The sequence below is a fragment of the Rhineura floridana genome, chromosome 7, assembly GCF_030035675.1.
Source record: "Rhineura floridana isolate rRhiFlo1 chromosome 7, rRhiFlo1.hap2, whole genome shotgun sequence".
Lineage (NCBI taxonomy): Eukaryota > Metazoa > Chordata > Lepidosauria > Squamata > Rhineuridae > Rhineura > Rhineura floridana.
This window is the reverse complement of record NC_084486.1, coordinates 71,642,410-71,664,443: the sequence shown is the minus strand read 5'-3', so window position 1 is coordinate 71,664,443 and position 22,034 is coordinate 71,642,410. Positions and strand designations below refer to the sequence as shown.

The following is a 22,034-nucleotide window of genomic DNA, read 5'->3' as shown; positions in this document are numbered from 1 at the left end:
GTCTGTCCTGAATCTTCCAACGTTCAGCTTCTTTGAATGTCCACGAGTTCTAGTATTATGAGAGAGAGAAAGTAAAACTTTTCTCTATCCACTTTCTCTTTTCACTTTCACTTTCTGTACCCTGTGTGCAGGTGTGTGCCACCCTAGAGATTGATGTACTAATGGGCTGATGGGCCAATGGGTACAAGTTCATTCCCCAGGGAACCAGCACACTGAATTGGGGAGGGGGACTTCCATGCTCTTGATAACCTGTTCCCATGACCCTCCACTCTCTTTGTGAATGGATTGTCACATGGATTGTGAATGGATTGTCACATGGCCCACAGGCCCCTCTGCATGTTCTTTCACCAGGTGGAAAGGTTTCTCACAAACAAGTACAGGGGGCAAGGGGCAGGAGCAGGGAGAAGGTACATGTTTGGAAAATGTCCCTCCTTCCTACTCTATTCAACATTATTTCCAACAGGACATGAATAAATGATTTCACCCTACAGCACAAGCTATATGTAGAACACTAGGGTTTAACCTAATTGTTTTTAAGAAGCCGTAACACAGTGGATGTGTTTTCCCTGAGACTGTTTTTCACTGGCGATTTCCCTAAAAAGCTGTTCTAACCTGTCTTGTATAGAGTGGAGTAAATGAGCCACACCTATTAATGGGTTGGATCAGTAAAATGTCACAACCGCTGGCAGGAAATCTGGACAGAGAAACAAAGGAAATAGGGTGGGAGAGGGAAGGGTACAGTGCACATTCGTTACCTGCAAGCTTTTCAAATTGCAGATGTGAAATGTTGCTAATAAAACTCAGACCATTCCCTGATATGAAATAAAGGTATGTTTGGATTAAGATTAATGAAGGAACGAATCTGAAGGAGAAAATAGAGAAACCCTCTCAAATGTGAGCAGTTGTTTACATATCTCTCATTGCAAGCAATATTTTTTTTCTTGGAGGGGGAAAGTTCCTTGGTGACTAAATTGAAAAACGGACAAATAACATAAATATTAAAAAGTGCCCTAAAATCTGCTTGTAATAATACTGAATTTCAAAATAAAGAATTAGACCAGGACTAAGAAGTGTTAGAAAGTAGTTCTCATGGACTAGAAGCATGGCTATAGTAAAACAAACTCTGTGTAAGCATATCTGCAGAAAAGTGGCCTTGAAAGCTTTTGTGCTGAAAGAATGTATAAGGGAAAGGCAAGCTGAAAGAAGAGGAGTGGAGAAGGAGAAATGATGAAAGAGCAATCTGGTGGGTGGGGGGAGAGAAAAGGACAAAGTTACTCAGATACATACCTCCAGATTTACCTTGCAATCTTACTGGTTTCATGTTTTTGATAATCGAACTGGAATGAGATAGTAAAAAGCAGACCATGGCTTAATTCTCAGAACAATTCTCAGAACAACAGAACAATTAATTCTCAGAACAACAGAACAATAAGCGTATCCCATCCTTTGAACTGTGGTGCACATGCAGACTCTCCAAGGTACACAATAAACTCTGAGCAAACAGGCTCAGATCTATGATGAGGAATGCTCCACAGGTAAGTGGATGCATACAGGGTGGGATGGTTTATACATAACATTAAGCCATGGTTTAGCATTACATGCATAAGCCTTAGCAAGCCCAAGGAAAGCATCAGGATTTCATGCTCCCCTTCCCACATCATCAGGAGGAGGACTTTTGCCATGATTACTTTCAGTTTTGACAAATTATACAGCCACAAGAGTAACTATATACTATAGCGAGCATGGATTTTTCATTTTTAGAGCTTTTTTAAAAGAAGTTTTTAAAGCTTTTTTAAAAAAAAAAATTAAGATTTTTTGTTTTAATATGTTTTTAAGGATGTTTTGTTTAAATATATTTTAAAGTCTGTTTTTATGATGTTTCAGAGTATTTTTAGTGCTACTGTTTGCCACCATGGGCGTCTGCTGGAAGGAAGGGTGGGATAGAAATCAAATAAATAAATAAATAAATTCTGCCATGTTAAATTGAAAATACCCCACATGCCATTCTGCTGCTTCCCATAAGCCCATTTTGAAATGAAATCTTACAAAACTTGTAGTCCTGAACTCAAGAATGCTTGCTTAACAACTCTCTAAGTTTTCATGGCAATATACAAAACACTCAAGAGAGAATCGAGAGTTCAAATTGTAAAACAAGAGCAAACCAGACCCGTGTTGGACTTTTTCTATCAGTGACCTCATAATTTGTTATGGACTTCCTGGCCACATCCACAGCAGACATTTATTCCACTTTAAACAGTCATGGCTTCCCCTAAAGAATCCTGGGAAGTATAGTTTGTGAAGGGTGGTAACAGTTATTAGGAGACGCCCTATTCCCCTCACAAAGCTACAATTTCCAGAAGAGGGGCTGACTGCTAAACCACTCTGGCCACTGGAACTGTGTCAGGGGAATAGGAGTCTCTTAACAACTCTCAACACCCTTCACAAACTACACTTCCCAGGATTCTTTGGGGGAAACCCTGACTGTTTAAAGTGGAATAAATGTCTGGCATGGGTGTGGCCCCCTGGTTAGCCAAACCAAAGAGCTGTCAGTCTGGCTTTTAGAACACAGGCAGTTGGTTCTTACTGAGCATGCCTACACTATCATAGACTCCAATTTTTATTTTCTTAAATTAAGTAAAAATCAGCCATGCATTTTTTTAATGTTTAAACTGCAGAAGATGAAGATCAGAGTATGGGGCAAGGTCAGTAATAGGATTACAGGTACTCTGAGAACTTGGCTGATTTTTCCTTAATTTCGACATATTATGAGGCCAAAGAAAAGTGTCCAACAGGGGTCTGGTTTTTTTCTCTTGTTTTTACACTTTGAACTCTAGATTATCTCTGAGAGTTTTGTAAATCACCATGAAAACTTCAGAGCAAGCGTTTCTGATTTCAGAACTATAAGGTTTGTAAGATTTTGTTTCGAAAAGAGCTTACGGGAAGCAGCAGAAGGGCATGGGGGGTATTTTCAATTTAACATTGAGGAATGTGAAAAATTATTGCTGGCTATAGTATACAGCCACTCTCATGGCTGTATAATAACTTGGAATTATACATAATACTATATACCAGATAGATAGATATATCAGTATAGAAAAATGCACATCAATTGTCAAAAGCAAAGCATCCTTCATAATTTGCTGTATAAGGGTCCAACATTATTCACGAGTACAACATTTTTTGTAACATTTCCTCTACTACAATAGCTTGCTGGATGGAAAATATTTTTTCTGACTTAAACCTATAAGCAAAATCCTAGCCTTTTCAGCTGGACTGAATTAAAATCAGTGTCCTGAATGAGATTGTGTCAGCTTTGCTAATGGGCCTAGCCAAATCTGAGAGAAGGATATTTAATCTTTTGCGTTTCTGACTTTCATTTATTTCTGATGTTTATGGGTGCAGTGCAGATAATATGAGTAGCCATGCATCACAAATGTTTGGAGACCTGGAGGTATTGCACAGTAACCTGCTTTCAGATTTCTAAGAACTGGTTGACTTAATCCTGAATTAAGATCATTTGTTTGTCATGATGACTGGTAGCAATAGAATGTGGTATGCACAGAATATTTAATGGCAGAATTCATCTGGATACTGAATAACTGGAACATTTTAATTTCTGTTAACTGATTTTTTTAAGTGTCAAGCAAAAAGTCAAAGATATATTGCAGTAGAATGTTCTCAACAACAACTCCCCCCATGCTTCTGATTTCTGTAGTTACTCAACTTCACTGAATGACTGTAATTGGGAAACATATTATGTACTGCAGCTAGAGTATCTCCTTTTTATTAAACTAGTGTACCAGAATTGCAATACACCTCCCTAATAATTTCTCCATGAAGATATTCATCACCTAATAAAGTTTGTAAAGTAGTAAAGTATAGTTCTACAATATAAAAAGCAGTTCAACCTTTTTCATTGTACATCCTTTTGATAACTGCAGCGCTAAGCTCAGTCCATTTGAGGCATATAAATCAAATGTATAGTTTAGAACCACCCCAGAAGTGAATATATTGAGAGCATGTAAGATGCTTGAAGTGGATCAAGTAGCTGTTAAGATTTTGAAACCAAGTTTTAGAAGAGCATCTTGTTCTTCATGCGCTGCTGTTGGGAACAAAACGAAAACTAAAATAGATGTTACCTTACCAGGCCATTATTGGTAACCAGGCTAAGTCTGCTGCTCTTTTTCATAAAAACCAGAGCTGACTGTCCTAATTAGGTTATAATTACCCCTGCTCAGAGGTCTCAGATAACACAGGCCTTTGAGATGCAGAAGAGTCATTCTTCAAAAAACCAAGGGATTTTTCCTTGTATGGTAGAAAACGAGCAAGGCAAATATAAATGATTCATAACTGTAACCCTGATCATTCTCCTTCCAAATTCATTTCCCTCAGTCTCACACTGTCTTTCTACTCCTGCAATTACCTTTCTTTATCCTTCAGGCATCTTTCTAATATTACGTATTATTTCCGAAGTCTATCTATGTATCTAGATTTAAGAGTGGATTGAGGTTAGAGTTGCAAACCTGTTAGAAACCAACCAGCATGACCAGTTTTAGGGTTCCCGGCCCCCCTGTTGCCAGGTAAGAGATGCAAAAAATGATTTTCCTTCTGCCACCTGGTTTTCCATTAATTTTTTCAGTTGCATTTTTAAAAATTTTAATTTCCACATATGTGCATTGTGCAAATATGCATACTGGGACAGGTGAGTCTACAGATGTGCAGTCTCTTTCACCGCCTGGGATTGAGAGTGGGACATGATTCTATGACCATCTTCTCAGTAGCAAATGTGACACAGAGCATCTTTTTATTACTAGGAATCCTGGGCCATTTAGTTGACCTCACTCTCCAGTGTGAAAAGATGCTCCATGTACTTTTGAGAGAGGCCATCAGTGCCTTCCCCTTCTCTTTTCCCTAGCCAAGTGTTTTTTCTAGAACAAGTAGGAAGAAGGTGCCAGCAATGGACATTGATGGGCCTTTTAGTGTGATTGATTGGAACACTCAGAAAGCCCCAAGCACTTTATAGCAACTGGGTAATCTGCATTGTGTGGATTTTGAGTTCTTTCCATGGGTTCACTTGATTTGAAGCCTGTGGTTTGGATCACTTGCTTCAGTTGTCTAATTTGAGTACTCTGCCATGGATTCACTGATAAACTATCTACAAACTAGATACTCTCACCCTCAGTGTTTCCCATCTGTAAAATGGATAAGCATTTTTAGAATGTTTTCTAAACGTTTAATTCCTTAATAATGTGCTGCATCTATGGGCAGTATTCAACTAAAGTCTTGTGCTAGCAGAACAATTTCAATTAGTACAAGAGGATTCCCCACTCTCTTGCCCCTCCCCCCATGGACCTCATGCTGTCCCCAAATCTGCTCTGGAGGGAGAGAGAACATTCCATTGCACAATAAAAAATCTGTGTGCTGATGGAACATTCAGTTTAGTACTACACTGAATACAATCCTGTGTTTGTGACAAACATGACTTTACATGTTGCCTGCAGCTGGACCCCCCACTTGAGTTTTGCACTTGTGATGCAGTTGTAGCCCATGTTAGAATTATCTGTGTTAGTTTGCAGTCATGTATGGAAGGATTCCTTGACAGCGAAGGACTTCTACATACATAGCTAGATATCTAAGGTAGTTTCCTATAGACTATGTTCCTTTTGTGCTGGACTGCAAGTAGAGATGTTAAGTTTGGTTCTCTCAGCGTCTCAGTTTTATATTCTGTTCTGCAGCAATTTGCAATTTAAAAAACTCCTGAGAATTCTTTAGCATTTTAGTGCAAATTCCTCCTAATAAACTGTGCATGCAGTTTTGACTAACATACACGTTGTCTGCAAGCAAACGCTCCTAATATAATAAATGTGTGTATGTTATTTTCACCAATATATTCATTTTATGCATATTGTCCCCTAATATATATATATATATTGTACACATTGTTTGGTTGCAGAAATGTATTGCAAAATTCGGATGTGAATTTTGAAACTTGGCTGTTTTGGTTCTCATACTGTTTTGGAAGGTGCGACTTCCAATACATTTACCTTTAAATGTAAACCAAATCAAATTTCTCCCACATTCCTAGCTGCAATCCTAAACCCTGCCTGCCTGGGTACCTGAATTTTTGTCTTTTAGGAGTTGGCAATCCTAGGTAAGGTAAACAACTGAAGTGATGAGTAATATGGATTGCACTGTGACAATCACCTCTTCCTGTTTACGCTTCTTTACCACTGGATGGTGGCAACCAGTAAGTTTTGTTTTATAAGAAAGACCACCAAAACTGATTAAACATTAAAGTACATGGCTTTCTCTCCACATTAGCTCTTATTTGGTGATAGGGACCTGGAAGAGTACCATTCTTCTCCCCCCTCACCCCATGGGTCACAGCTAATAAGGTTGGGATTTGCCATGGAGGAAGAGGCAAAGTGTGGAATATTTAGAAGTTTTGAACAAACAGTGAGATACTCTTGTCAGAATAGATTATAACAAGCAACCAAGAAGGAGCAGTGAGTATCAGAGGCAAAAACAAATGGGACATTTTACGCTTCTAATCTGTTTCTTTTTCCTTTGCTAAGCTCCTATGAGGAGACTGTCAAACCTAACCACAATATCAACAGCACAGATAGTGATGCTTTGATCATTACTCAGATTGAGCAGGTTTTCCCTATTATATGGCATCTATTTGAAGTGAGACACTGTGAATCGCTTTGGAAATTGCAGGATTTTGTAAGGGATAACATCAAAGATCAGTTTTGTAGAATAGTGTCATTAATTTCAGCACGAAAGTAAGAACAAAATAATGAAATCTTTAGAAGGCATTGTGGCATTTCCAGCAAAACGGAAGATTCTGTTGCTATCTCATTTTATTATTATTGATCATTTCCATAGTGCTTTAAGTATGCAGTGTACTTTATAGTACTTATCACATAGACCCTCACAGTACCCTTGGATGCGTATTATTCCCACTTTTCAGATGATGAACTAGGCTATGAATGACTTGTCCCCAGCAGCCTAGAAATAAATCAGTATTTCCAAAACCCAATGCCCTTATACAACAGATAGATTATATTTTTATCAAGGCTTTGACTTCCATTGGAACAGGTAAAATATAAAACGTAAGTGAAAAAGTCTGGGTAAAATGAAGACCTACATTTTGTGTTTCAAGGACTATTATTCATTTGATATGCATGACATTTCTCTATCAACAGCTCATTCTGATTGGCATGTGGGATAACAACAGAATGAGACTTCCAGGGTAAAGACATGGATTAAAGGAGATTATACTAGTAACTGTAAATGGTTGATAAATGCTTTAGTTTTTGTGTTTCTGAAAAAGCATAAAATATCTTTTGCTAAGCATGGTGATAACAGATGTACAAATTTAGATAGTCATGATCGTACTCAGTAGTGTAGTGGCAAATTTAGAAGTCCAGGGTTCCTTCATGAGTTATCAGGATCGGCCTCAAAGGCTAAATTTGACAGGTGACTGGGGGCACCCACCTATCAATCACATGACATCATTTTCCAACCCACTTATCAAAACCCCTTGCAGAGGTCTCCCAAGCCACAACACCCTGCTAACCATCAGGTGCTGGAAATCACAGCACATGGGCCATTCCTAGCCCTGTGCTCGGTGTTTCCCAAAGCACCAAACACAGAATTAGCAAAGTGGTTGTTTCTCCCCTTCCCCAAGGTGGGTGGGGACCAAGTAGCTGGTATTTTACAGGCATTGCTGCCTACAAGAAAGGTCCCTCTTACAACTGATCTGCAAAAAACAGGTTTCTTCCCCCTGTATTTTGCATACCAGCTGAGAGAAGGACTTCTCTCACACACGATGCCTGTAAAATACAAGGGGCATTGCTTGATAAGTGCTTCTTTCTCCTTGCATAGACAAGTGTTTCTCCTTGCACAAATGGAGGGGGGAGAGAGAGAACTTAATGGAGGGTGGGAGAAGACAGAAAGAGCAAATGGCTAAAAAGAATGAGGAGGCTGCCTGTATTTTACAAGGGAAAGAAACCTGCTTTTTGTAGATCAGCTGTAAAAAGGAGTTCTGTCTTGTGCAGTGATGTCTTCTTAGCCCTTTGTTCCTTTCTCCCCACCCTCCACTTTCTCCCAGACAATCTGCAAAAAGCACCATCGAGGGAGAAAAAAATGCTTTACAAGCAATGCACCTTGTATTTTACAAGCAGCCTGCCTTCTTGCAGCCTTCCTTCCTTCATCCCTCTTCTCTGTGAGAAAACACTGCCTTGCTTCACTCTTAGCCCCATCCTCCCTCCCCCAGTGTGGCTGTCTTCACCTACCCTCCACTTTGGCTATTCTGGGTCTGTGTGGGACTGTTTGAAGGCCCTTTGTTTTAGTAAGATTGATGCAAATCTCAATTTAAATCAGGCTATGCTGTCGCTCCTCTTCAACTTCTCTCTCTTATCTCCCTCCTTGTGTTTCTCTCCTCCCCACAACAATAGATGGTGGGAACCAATTAGCATGGAAGGAGCTTCATACTGATTTCTGAGGAGCTGTAATGACTCCTGACCTTGCTGGATTCTCCAGCTCTCCTAAGGCAAGAGGACAGGGCGTAGATCAGCCTTTCCCAACCAGTGTGCCTCCAGATGTTGTTGGACCACAACTCCCATCAGCCTCAGCCAGCATAGCCAATAGTCAGGAAAGATGGGAGTTGTGGTCCAACAACATCTGGAGGCACACTGGTTGGGAAAGGCTGGTGTAGATTTTAAACGCAAACAGACACTGAGCTTTTGGGAACTGCGGTGGTTCGATTGGCTATAAAGACAGATAGAACATGTCCTTTTATCCTGTGAGTTGTACAATGAATTTAGAATTAAGTTAATTTCTCCCCTGCTAACTGCTTGGCCTAGGAGTAATCCTGCCAATTTGGTGTCATTTTGTTTAAGCAATGTGTCATCTCATGTCACCACTAATGTTGCAAAGTTTCTCCTCACTACTATGCAAAGTAGGAAAAATGCTGTCAGTCCACTTTTTAAAGAATTATTCATGGATTGTAGGAATTTCGGTAGTATTGTTTTTTAAATGTTTTAATCTTTCTTGCTGTTTTCTTTTTAATATCTGGTCTGTGACCGTAATAAAACAATTCATTAAGATAGAAGGACTCCAGCAGGGGGCTGGCTGAAAAAAAAGTAATGGGCTATGTCTTGGGGCATCCCCCCAGGAAAACATACCTGATCTTACTACAGGGTCTCCTATCTGCATTAACCCTCTCTTTTAAAAAAGTATACTTCTAATTTTTAATGAAAACCTAACCCGCTTTTTTAGTTATTTCCCTTCCCTAAAACCAACCAAAACATGAAAACAAACAGCTCTGCTTGAATGATGAATTAGAACATGCATATGCATATGTATGGATACTGATAAATTTGCATAATTTATTCCAGTCATAAGATTTGAGGTTACTGACAGTAGAAGGGGGAGAGAAACAATTGTAACGTCCTAGTTATAGCTTGCCTTCCTTTAAGTTCCTGGGCTCCTGTTGGGAGGAAGGGCGGGATATAAATCAAACAATTAAATAAATAAATAAATAAATAAGTTCTAATCATCTAGTTCTTACTGATCTGTTTTGACACTGATTTAATAGCAGAAAACAGTCAGGTGAAGAATGCAAACTACAAGCCACTAATCTTACAGAGTCTTCATTGTTTATGATAAGGTATGTCTGGGAGTGGGGTTTTCTCTTCTGCCCTGAAGATCCCATGAGAATCAGGTGTGATTAACAGACTATGCCATATGCTATTGAAGTCACAAATCAATGAATAAGGATCTTCTTGAATTCAAATTGAAATGAGAACAGCATTGTAAGAGCAGAGGTATGACTTATGCTTAACTGATTCACTATTAATGAGTAGACACACTTTAAAAGCAGGAACTGATGATTTGGATGGTAAAGATCTATCATGCATCCAACATCTATCCTAAATAAGAAGTCTGTGTAATTGGATTTTTGAGAAATTAGGTGTGGTGTTAGGTAGCTGCTGAACACAGATTTGTTTAGCTTCCAAAGGTTATTTCAAGGCACTTTAGTTTATAATTTTGCCATCATAATTGCCTCTAAGAGAATGTTTCGTTTGGAAGGTGATATTCTGAAGTGGGGAGTGTCCTGTAATTTTGGAGGCTCCCAGTTGAGAATCTTGCCCAACTTGTGGAGTGCAATGAGAATGGTGACTGAGCAGATCTAATGTACTCAACTCTGTGGCCCCTTTCATGTGTTATCATGAAGATAGAACTCCTAAAGAGGACCATTGTTTCTGCAGGCTCCTGCTTTTCAACCACTCTGAGCTTGTTTTGTCATGTTTAGTCGCCCTGTCTCAACCACTCGCTTGCCTTCCCATAGCATATAGTCTCTTCTGAGCTTTAGTGCTCTGAAGTATTTTCAGAGCCCATTCTCTGATTAGTTAAATCTCCTGGTTCTCCTGTGTCATTTTCCTTGAGCTTCATTCTTAATCTGCCTTCAGTCTTCTCTTTCAGTGTCTTGCCTACTCTGAACCTCCCTTCACTCTCCTTGTCTATAGATTCAGTGTCCTTTTTAGCTTCCCTGTGTCTTGGAATCTCCTCTCAGTCTTTGTCTTGCCCTGTTGGAGGTTTTATTGCCAACCTTGTTTTCCCTCAGAGAAGTTGGACTGAAAACTCTTTACTTCCATAAGCAACTGAACATTCCATTCCATGTCACTACCAGCTCAGCCAGTTCATGTCAAACACTCCACCTCAACAAACACAATACAGTATAGATAGGAAGGTTAGTTTATATTGTGTCTGTCTGGTCACCATATTGCATGGGTTAGGTTTTATTACTACTCTTGAGATTTTAATGTTTTAAAGTATTTGTATGTTTTTATTTTGTACGTCGCCCAGAGTGGCTGGACAACCAGCCAGATGGGCGACTAATAAATAAATAAATAAACAAACAAACAAACAAACAAACAAACAAACAAACAAATAAATAAATAAATGTTTCTTTTGCTACTTATTTAGGGAAGACAGTAGTGGGGACAGCCACTTCCATTGTCCATGACAAAGCGGTTCTACTGAATGCAATTTTGCTCCATAGAACACTAAACACTAAACAGCACTAGTCTGTCTACAATCCAAATATTTTGATTTAATGGGCCTGTGGCTCACATCATTTTTAGATTGCTTTTAACCGTTTTTAATTATATATTTCAAAACTGTTGTGACCCTTCTTTGTGACCTTCGGGTGAAGGGTGGATAATAAAGTTTAATAATAATAACAGTAATAAAAACTACAGCAGCTTACGTGGATATACTTTTCCACATTTTAACTGAAAACTGACAATGAAAAGGAAGAGAGGCTCTTAGGAAAAAAGTGGGCCAAAAAGGAGGATCAGAGTAAGCAAGAGCCTAAAGGAGATATGATGGAGATCAGGAACTTAGAGGGGGTCCCTGGACGAAGGCGAGAAAGACAGTATAATGGGGACCAAAGAAAGAGGAATAGAAGAAGTAAAGTGATTACCTGGGAACCACATGCATGTTCCATGATGGAAGAAAGACACAAAATAACTCTAAGAAAATAAATAAAAGATGATGCAAAACTAGCCGACATGAGCACACCTCAATTCATGTTTATCGGATTTGGCTCCAGCTCAGCCCAGATGAAATGAATGGAGGCTGAAATACAGCCTTGCTTCATGAGTTGCATCCAACACAGCATCAATGAGCACAGAGGTGGGAAATGAGGCTATGGGCACCTCTTCTGAACATATCAGTTCATCATAGTTTACGTTTGGTTCAGTAAATGTCCTGTCTCTGAACGATGAGTAAGTTAATATCTATAAATAAAGGTTAGCAAGAGTAGAAACCGTGGCATAACATTAAGAGAGTGCTCACACCATTATAAATGGTTTAGAGTTGATGAACCAGGATATTTTCATATGTGCCCGCAGAGTGCTTTAGTGCACTGAAACAATCATAATAAATGACAAGACCTAGTAAAAAATGCACAGTGTGTAATTATAAATAGTATTGATGAAAAAAGAATGAAGATGTACTTGTTGAGCTCTATGGTGATCTATGTTAGCCACAGATTAACCATTCTAATTCCCATTATTTTCTCACTAGGGTTTAAAACTCATTGGAACCATTTGCATTAGCTTTCATAGGCACAGGGATCTCTGATAGTAATATACTGAGTAATGAGTTCATTGCTCTAATGCAGCTGCAATTAGTCCACTGTTATTGGGCATGTACAGGAGCTTTTAGAAAAATCAACAAAGGAAATTGCAGCAATGTTGAACAATGAAGCTTTTGGTTTCAAAGGGCATTATGGACCCATCTTTTCTGTTTTCAACTTGCCTGCATGGAATTCTTGCTTAATTTTGTTGTTGTTTTTAATTTCTTTATGACATTATGGTTAACTTCTTCCATTTTTAAGTATATAAAAGATTCTACACTGATGTGCCTTTGCTGTAATTATCACAGCATGTTCTATATTGTGAATATTCAGTTTCTGCATAACAATGTGAAAATGCCTGGGATTTAATCTAATCAAGTTATCTATCCAGAATGATATCTTACAATAATATATATTTAACGTGGGGGGATGTATTCCAATTATCGGCTTAACCAAAACTAGCAGGTCATCTTTAACAACCAAAGGAGAAAGTGTGAACTTGATGAATTTTTAATTAAAATGAACAGTAGAGGAATGAGGAAACTTACATTTCCCAGCCAGCAAATAAGACTAAAGTATAAAATGTTGGGTTCTTATTCTGGAAGATAATATGTCCTTCTATCAGTTAGTATGTAGCTATATACAAGCAGGGGAAGGGAGGAACCATTTTACCATCCCAGCTTGGGTATTTCTATTTAATTCTGATTACAGTGAAATAAAACTGTAGCTATTAAAGGTTTAAGAGAACTACAAATACAAGCAGTAAAAGAAGACAGTTAGTAAATGAGGTAGTAAAACATTTCAGCAGGGCAAAGTTTATAGCACGCTGCCTTCTATAGCAGGTTGCTCTGTTCACCACATACTCACGTGCTGCTCCCTGAATTGCACTTAAGCCTGCAATTAACCTTTCATGCCTAATGAAGCTGTTTTGCTGGAAAATGAAAACGTATAGTGCTGCCTGCTTTTGCAAAAGTTGGGAGCAGGGAAGGACATCTCAAAATGAATCTATTTTCAAAGCCTATTGTTCAAATGTAAAATTCAAATGTTGTGCTTAGGCTTAAATTGCACACCACAGTTTGCACAGCAATCTGCTTTGATGTGGAACATTTTATTTCTGTACTTATTAATTGTTCTGCATAATTGTTAAAAATAAAAAACCCACACACCAGTAATTTTATGGTTAGACATTTACTGCTTGAGGATCAACTACAGTATTACCATTAAATTGCCTTTAGAGAAGACTAGACTTCTATGTATAAACAAGATAATACTGTTCTTCGTGTTTGGCATTTTCACTGGCATATTGGACTGGCCACGCTTTTTAATGATAGCTCTAGCATTCACTAAAAGAAACTAGATTGTTTTTCAACCAAAGGTTATGAAAATAACCCGCTCCATTTCTGTAAAGCTAAAACTGATTAAACAAATCCCATTCCAAGGTGGATCCTAAATTTTCAGCCTCGAGATCACAGAGAAGCTTTTGATCTGTGCATGTGACTCATTAATTCTGCTTTTGTGACTGATGCTGAATCGTGTTGATTCTACACTACTCCTGCTACAGGGCTGAAGAAATACGAGCTCTCAGCTCAGGGGAGAGTATTTTTAAAAGGGGAATGCATGAAGAGAAGGTAAATTATAACAAGCCATGAAACTAGGGGTGACAAATGGTGGCTATCATATGATTTACATTTCCAGCCAATAATATGAACTCGCCTAACTGTTTAGAAACAAAACCCTATTAAATAAAGGTAAAGCATATAATAAATATTTAAGTCCCAGCATTTTTATTGACTCTTTGGTTGCATTTTGATGTAAATTCTACTTGCCAACAGTGTCTGTACTTCATTTTGACTTGGTAAATGAAATTCTTTTAGACTTCCAGTCTGAACTAATGAATTGTCCCCCCAGTTAATTGTATTGCTTTAATAACAAAGAACTGTGTTGGGCCCAGAGAACACAGTAAGTGAATTCCATTGGATGATTTGTGTGACATTTTGAAAAATGATCTTCTGGAGTGACCTGATTTTAATGGAACTCTAACAGCATGCAAGCATGTCCCAGTATGCAGTTTTAGATTGAAAAAGTAGTGGCTTCTGAATACTAGAATAAGAGGAACAGTACTCAGCTAAGCTTATTTCAGGAGAAAGAAAACTTGGGGAAAATATTTCAGATTAAACTCTTTTATGGTTTCAGGATGCCCAGTAAAAAGTGCCTCCACGTGACTGACAAGCACATTCAGTGCCGAGTCTGAGTCTTGAGATTCACTAAGTATAGTGAAGAAGTAATATTTGCAGATGAAGCTGAAAAGAGACCCTGCTTAGCAAGCAAATACCAAGCTGTTGCTTGCTTACTACTAAGCTGAGATGGGACTTGGGGGCACTGTGTTACAGTGGCTCCAGTCCTTCCTGGAGGACCGAACCCAGAAGGTGGTACTGGGGGACTCCTGCTCGACCGCCTGGCCATTGACCTATGGGGTCTCTAAGGGTTCAGTTTTGTCCCCCATGTTATTTAACATCTACATGAAACCGCTGGGAGAGGTTGTCCGGGGTTTTGGGGTTTGGTGCCATCAGTATGCCGATGACACTCAACTCTATTTCTCTTTTCCACCTGAAGCCAAGGAAGCCGTACAGGTCCTAAATCAGTGTCTGGCATCAGTGATGGACTGGATGAGGGCAAACAAGTTGAGATTAAATCCTGATAAAACAGAGGTACTCCTGGTTAGTCGGAGGGCAGATCAGGGAATAGGGATTCAACTGGTGCTGGATGGGGTTGCACTCCCCCTGAAGTCTCAGGTTCGCACTTTGGGTGTACTCTTGGACTCAGCTTTGAATTTGGAGGCCCAGATTGCTGCTGTATCCAGGAGCGCCTTTGCCCAATTAAAACTGGTGCACCAGCTGTGCCCATTCCTGGAGCTGCCTGATCTGACTAGGGTGATGCATGCCTTGGTTACATCCCGCTTAGACTACTGTAACGCGCTCTACGTGGGGCTGCCTTTGAAGACTTCGGAAACTTAAATTGGTACAAAGAGCTGCAGCCAGAGTGCTAACCGGGGCTGGTTACAGGGACCATACAACTCCCCTGTTACAACAGCTCCACTGGCTGCCAATTTGTTTCCGGTCACAATTCAAAGTGCTGGTTTTGACCTACAAAGCCCTATACGGCTCAGGTCCAGGCTATTTGACAGATCGTATCTCCCTACATGAACCTGTCCAGGATTTGAGATCTTCAGGTGAGGCCCTTCTTGTGCTCCCCACACCTTCGCAAGTACATATGACGCGGACACGAGATAGGGCCTTTTCGGTGGCCGCCCCTAGGCTATAGAACTCCCTTCCGAGTGAGGTGAGATTAGCTCCCTCCTTGCCGTCTTTCCGGCGACAAGTAAAGACTGTTTTATTTCAACGGGCATTTGGGATAGAGAACGACCAAGATTAAATGTCATAGGATTGGTGACTACAGTATATGATTTTATTATGTTAAATTGTCCGCTGTTTTTAACATATGTTTTATGGTTTTTAATTTTTCTCATAGTTTAATTCTATTTTAATTGTATATTTCTGTATGTTTTAATGGTGTTGTTTTTAGTTGTAAGCCACTCTGAGTCCTATTGGAAAAAGGGCGGGGTAGAAATAAAGTTGTTTATTATTATTATTATTATTATTATTATTACTCTTATCTCTCACAAGTACTGGTCTTCGAAGCCTGCTCAGAGCCCTCGCCAGCTACTGTAACAATGACCAGCTGGTTATTAACCACAATAAATCAAAGGTCGTAGTATTTACCAGGAAGAGGGTGAAACATCAGTGGCAATTAAACGGTACCCCCATAGAACAAGTATCATCATACATGTACCTTGGGATAACCCTTCACTCTTCTGGAGCATGGCACCTACAGGCGAAAAGTGCTAGGGCAAACGCTGTGAGGAGTACAAAGGCGCTCCTCTCCTTCTTTTATACGAAAGGTGGGCAATATGTCCCATCCACGTTACAGGTATTTACCGCCAAAGTCATCCCCCAATTATTATATGATGCTCAGATAAGTGTGTATGGCAGACACACTTCCTTCGAAACTATTCAAACTAAGTTCCTAAGGAACATATTTGGTACCCCCCGTGTGTCCCGAATGCCAACTTACACCTCGAAGCTGGGCTGCCTTCGATTGAGGCTTGGATATGGGTGCTTAAGTTCAAGTACTGGCTAAAACTGATGTTTTCACCAGTCAGTCTGGCCCCTCTTGTGTTATCTGATGCGTTCCAGTCCAAATGGAAGAAATCCCTATTCATTAAACTCTTGAGTTTAGGCTTTTCTCCCTCTGCTATCCTCTCAGTAGGCTTCACCCAAGCAAAGTTGGCTATCACCCAGAGGATGCTTGATGTGGAACTGCAAAACCACTTGTCCCTTGCTGGCTCCAACCCTCGTTTTAATCCCTACACTAAGGCTTTTACCCCGGCGCATTATCTGGCCTTCCTTCACACACCCAGACTCAGGAAAGCTTTCACGCTGGCCAAGTATAATGCTTTACCATCGGCACTCTTAGAGGGCAGATATCAAAAAATTCCTTTTGCAGAACGTCACTGCCCTTGCGATGCTGGTGTAGTAGAGACTGTGACCCATGTTTTATTAGACTGTTCTTTTTATGATGACCTTCGATGTCGGTTTATTACCCCCCTTTTATGGAAGATTCCGGGCAGAGATGTCATTTTTTATTCACAATATCTTTTAGCCGATAAAAATCCTCTAATCTCAACTAAGGTTGCAAACTTCTGTGATGCACCCATTAAATATCGAAAAACATTGCCAACCCAACTACAGTTATGGAACGTAGATTGGCTTTTAAACAGAGTAAGCATAACATGCACATCAGTATATTGTTTATTGTTTCACTAACTTCTTTTATGATGCTTTCTTTTTATATTGTACTGTGGTCTCTGCTGGTCCTTGACCGTAATAAAGATAAAGAAACAAGTATTACCAAACTATGTGTTTAGTGTAATGTAAGGAAGTGATCCTGAGGCAGGTATTTGTAATTGGTGGAAGCTTAAAAGAGGCATATTTGTAGGAGGTCTTTGGTTCCACTTACCAGGGAATCAGGCCTCCGACTCATGAGGAGACAAATGCTCCTGCCCTGGTGACCTAATTAAAAGCATGGGGCAGCATCTGACAGCATTCAGAGTAAAAGCTGACTGTAGGATGCAACATGATAGACTAGCAATCTTCTCTGTGAACAGCACAGAACAGATTTTCAAGAAGCTGATCTCATCTTGTGGAACCTGGAGAAGCACATAGCAAATCCAAGAGGCTGGCTCCAGGTTTTAACTTTACCATCTGAGAAAGAACTTTCCTTTTTGAACCCTGCTAGGACTTCTGACATTCTTTGCACATATTGGCATTTGCCTTCTATATATCTGCTTTTGCTCCATGAAAATTTTAGGAAAATATATACAAGAGTACGTATTGCAGATATGTCTAATTCTCTGCATGTCCACATACTGACAAGCCCTGATGCCACACGCTGAACTGAAGAGCAGGTTATAGTGGTGCAATTAGACATTCATGTCCAGAACCTACAAATAATTTCTTATTTAGATATTAGCATCCGCATGCATTGACATAGTATGCAAAGTTATGTTTCTAAAAGCAAATCAGCAGTGCCTCCTCTTCCCTCTCCCCCCAATATGAAATGTTCTCCCCAGAGAAGCCCACCTGGCATGCACTCTGTTGTCTTTTCAGTGCCAGTTTAAGCCTTTTATGTTCTTCCAGGCCTTTTGAGATCTAATTCTAAGTCTCTGTGGTGTGTTTGGTGGTTTTAATTTATGTTTTAGTTCTTTGCTGTATAGAGTATTTTATTATGCTGGTATTACTGTTTGTGTTTTTATGTTGGTTCTCATAAATGTAATAAATAAGTAAATAAATAAATTAAGCATCCCTGCCAGTTCACATGATGGGGAGCAGCACTCACAGCTCAAACCTCTGCCTACTAAACCTCCTGTAGTTATCACATCTTTTCTCTCAAATTTAAGAAGGCTAGGGGACAAACTGAACATTTCCCTGTTTTTAAAATAAATAAATAAATAGCCAGTGGGAAAGGAGTGGGATTGGGACTGTGACATGGGGAAGGGTCTTTAACTCTTCGCTTTCACTGCCCCCTATACAGGCTGTTTGTTTTTTGTTTAAAAAAACCAGCTATACTATCTGACAAGTGTCATGTTTATTTGAGTCCTAACATGGCAGTTCCAATTGCATTGCTTGTGAGCTAGTTTCTAGAGATGTACTAGAAAGGTTTTTCAATGCTGGGCATGAAAGGAGAAGAAGAAAACTGGAGGGGGGAATCTTCTTACAGCAGAATATTACATTGTTCTTCCTCTTTGCCTTCCAGGACTGGCGATTGCAAGTGCACTGATAGATGTTTCACAACAGAAGCCCTCAGAGTGTAAAGATAAGAGTTTGGGAGTCAGAAATCGAAAACACCACCTTTCAACACGTCAAGGAACTTGTGTCTGAGATGAAGATAATGCATTTGTATATTCTGTAATGTTTCCTTTTTTCTTTTCTTTGTTAAAGAGCTTCCATTGTAAGCTAAACTACAGCCTCAGTTTTTATGGAGGCAACCTCCGGATGGTGGTAAGGAGAATGGTAAGAAGCACCAGGCTCAGCTGGAGTAACAGTTCTTCCTGGCTGTGCCTCCAAAGCAGGGCATCCTGAAGAGAAAATATGGATGAGCTTTAGGGAAAGATTTGGACATCAGTAACAATATGAAAAATATTGTTAATATCCTTACTGTTAATCATAACAGGAAAGAAACAAAAAAAGTCTGGGGAAAGACTGTACAGTGTTTTATAATGTGGAAGGAAACATATAATGGAAAATTAAAATAATTCTAAAGGACTTGTATAGCTAGAAGTGATGGATTATTCAGTTTCTCAGCTTGATTAGCATTAAGATATACACATTTAAGAAAGCAGGCATAGGCATTATTTGGGATAAAAATATCATCATTGCCCAGATATGAAGGAAGAATTTGAACTTTGTGATAGGTAAATATGGCAAAAAGTGTAGTTAAATGCACCAGATTAACAAAAATGAACATAACAAAAATGAAAACACATATATGTCAATTAGAAGATACCTAGATTTATAGATATCAAGGATTTCTGCCTTCCAAAGGATCCTGTCACTGTCTAAGTTTGAAACAGGATGAAGACTGGACTACATAAGTCAGAAAGGGGAATACAGCAGAGAGTATATTATGCTTGTCTTCCATGCCAACCAACTAACTGATTATCAAAGATGACTGAGTGTGGAAAAGCCTGTCCAGCAGCCAAGAATCATTTCCCCCCCCCCAACAACCTCCTCCAAAATTGCAAAACTCTGGAGGGCAAGAACTACAAGACTCTTTTTTCCTGTGCAGAAGTAGGTCTGATTTTTTTTTACTAATGTAATAGTGAAGGCCAAAGTTGAATGTAGATTTAAGCATGCTGAAGTCTATTGAGTTCAACAGACTTAAGCATACTCAAGTTTTGTGGCAAATTGTAGCCTCAGTGTCCAGTGTTAAAATCAATGCCCTAACATCTTCTTTGCAGAAGAATGTCACCCTGGCCACATCAGCCCCTCTCTCACAGTTATTAAAAGTCCTCCCTCTCCTAGCAGCAGACTCAAACTCTTTATATTCATTGTATTTAAATAATTTCAAAAGCCTTCAATGGCTTGTAGGCAGGTTTGTTGCTCAAAGCTCTTAGAATGGCTTTTCCATATGGGAGGTCACTAAAACAACATATACCAGCCAAAACCTAAAGGGATATCATTGGCTATATTAAAGAAAATATGTAACAATCAAGCATCTTCCTTGCTTTATTACCATTTAACACGATTGATTCCCGTGCAGCCTTTCCATTCGCAAAAGGAAATAGGATTTGGCAGAGGCAATTACTCATCAAACAAGGGAAGCAATTTTGGTCAGTTTTCCTTTCTGCCTCCCATGCCATCTCCCATACTGTTTTGGAATCTGAGCATGAGTGGAACTCCACTCATGGATCTCTCATTCCGATCAAGTCACATTCGGAGTAGACCCACTGAAAATCAATATATTTAAATTACTGAAAATGTATTTCAATGGGTCTACTCTGATTATAACTAATGTTGGTTGTCACTAGGGTTGCCAGGTTCAGGGCCTGAGACTGATCCTGTATCTTTAGGAGAAGAGAAAGTCAGTCAAGAGCAGGTGTTCTTGCAACACTGTAATGGGAAAAACCACAAGGTGAAATTCTCCCTTCCGCCTGCACAATTTTTAAAGATACAGAACACCTCTTGGAGGCCAGACCCGGCAACCAAGAGGTCTTCTGTATCTTTAAAAGTTGTGCAGGGGGAAGGGAGAATTCCACCTTGTGGTTTTTCCCATTGCAGTGTTGCAAGAACACGTGCGCTTGACTGACTTTCTCTTCTCCTAAAGATACAGGATCAGTCTCAGGCCCTGAGCCTGGCAACCCTAGTTGTCACCCATAATATTTAGGGCAAAAGACTTTTGCAGAAGGTGGCAGCAGATGAAGCACACTGATATTTAGGCTTAATGGTTTCAAATCCAGAGAATGTTAAACGCATTTAACTATGATCTGTTCTACTTAAATGCTTAATTCTTCTCCTTAAGTCACTGAAATGGCAGAGACTTAACCTGCGATTCAGTACATGTCTACTCAGAAGCAAGCTCCATTCCATTTAGTGGGACTTACTCCCAGGTAAGTATGTATTGGATTGCAGCCTAGGTCTACAATTTTCTTTGGAGCTGGCCTGCACCCTAAATTGATCATGGCAGGTTGCACCACCAGTAGTCTGGATAGAACTTCCTAGGAAGGGCAGGATAGCAGTTTGAGAGCTGCCAGCATGGGAAATATCCATCAACAGAGGTATAAACTCTTACCTATGGTGGAGTTATGCTAATTGTGAAAGCTATACAAATATAATTGATGTTTACTATTATACTTGCATTTTTAAGAAAACCACCATTTTATTTCCAGAAGGGGGGACATTTCACTCTTTACACTTTGACTACATAGTTACTTGCATGCCAAGGTGGTGCAGTAGCAGTAATAATAACGCCCTGTTTGTGAGTTGGTAGGTGTTTCTTTTGTAATATCATTTGACTACTTAATTTGGATGAGGACTCACTGTGTCAAAAAGAAAAGAAATTAAATACATTAAAAGGAACTGTTGTACAGTACGTAGTTCCCTCTCATCCAAGACCTTTAGGTTACATTTTATCATGACTGCTATACTGTTTTAATTAGTTGCACATTGATAAATTATGCTGGCATGATTGTTGGAATATTTTCAATTTTCAAAAGGAGACTAATTCTTATGCTGAAGTTATGTTATCACAGTGTGATGCTTTTTGTTTCTTACCTCACATTGGTGTTGTTCTAAACAGAAGGCCCAGTTCTGCAAGTACTTATGTGCCAATTATGTCTCTTCAAGTGATTCTATTTACATGTAAGTTCTTCCAGAATTAGGGCAAAATCGATTTTTGTCAAAGTTTCAATTAATGAAATATTGTAACTCCAATAAGAATCTTTGTTTTTTCTAAAAAAGAAAAAAGAAAACCCTTCTGTCATTGTAATGTTAATTTGCTTAAAGAAAAAAATCATTAGAATTGGCATGTATGGTGAGTAAGATAATTATCTGAAGAAAGACAAACGAGAAATAAAAGACTTGGTTATACATTTCCTAAATTTTCCCCACATGTTTTAGCTCATGTGTTTTGTGGGTCTACCTAATATGTATGGGACAAGTGTTCTATGAAAGAGTTACCCTGGTTGAAAGGTCCAAGTATGGGCCGGGCCAGACTGGTGGTGTTTTTGTAGGTGTGTTCTGCAAATTGTCATTGACTCAAGAATTGT

The 22,034-nt window shown here is 39.3% G+C and overlaps 1 protein-coding gene across 2 annotated transcripts in view; it reads left to right on the top strand.

The window, feature by feature from the left end:
* Nucleotides 1-20,342, top strand: part of ATRNL1 (attractin like 1) — a 1,089,767-nt gene extending 1,069,425 nt beyond the window's left edge. The window contains exon 29 of one of the 2 annotated variants that reach the window (XM_061635905.1): nucleotides 18,524-20,342. In XM_061635905.1, coding sequence (XP_061491889.1) covers nucleotides 18,524-18,648 — 125 coding nt within the window. In that variant the 3' untranslated portion in view covers nucleotides 18,649-20,342. The remainder of the gene's footprint in view (nucleotides 1-18,523) is intronic. The other variant, XM_061635908.1, reaches the window with a different exon arrangement.
* Nucleotides 20,343-22,034: the final 1,692 nt, after the last annotated feature.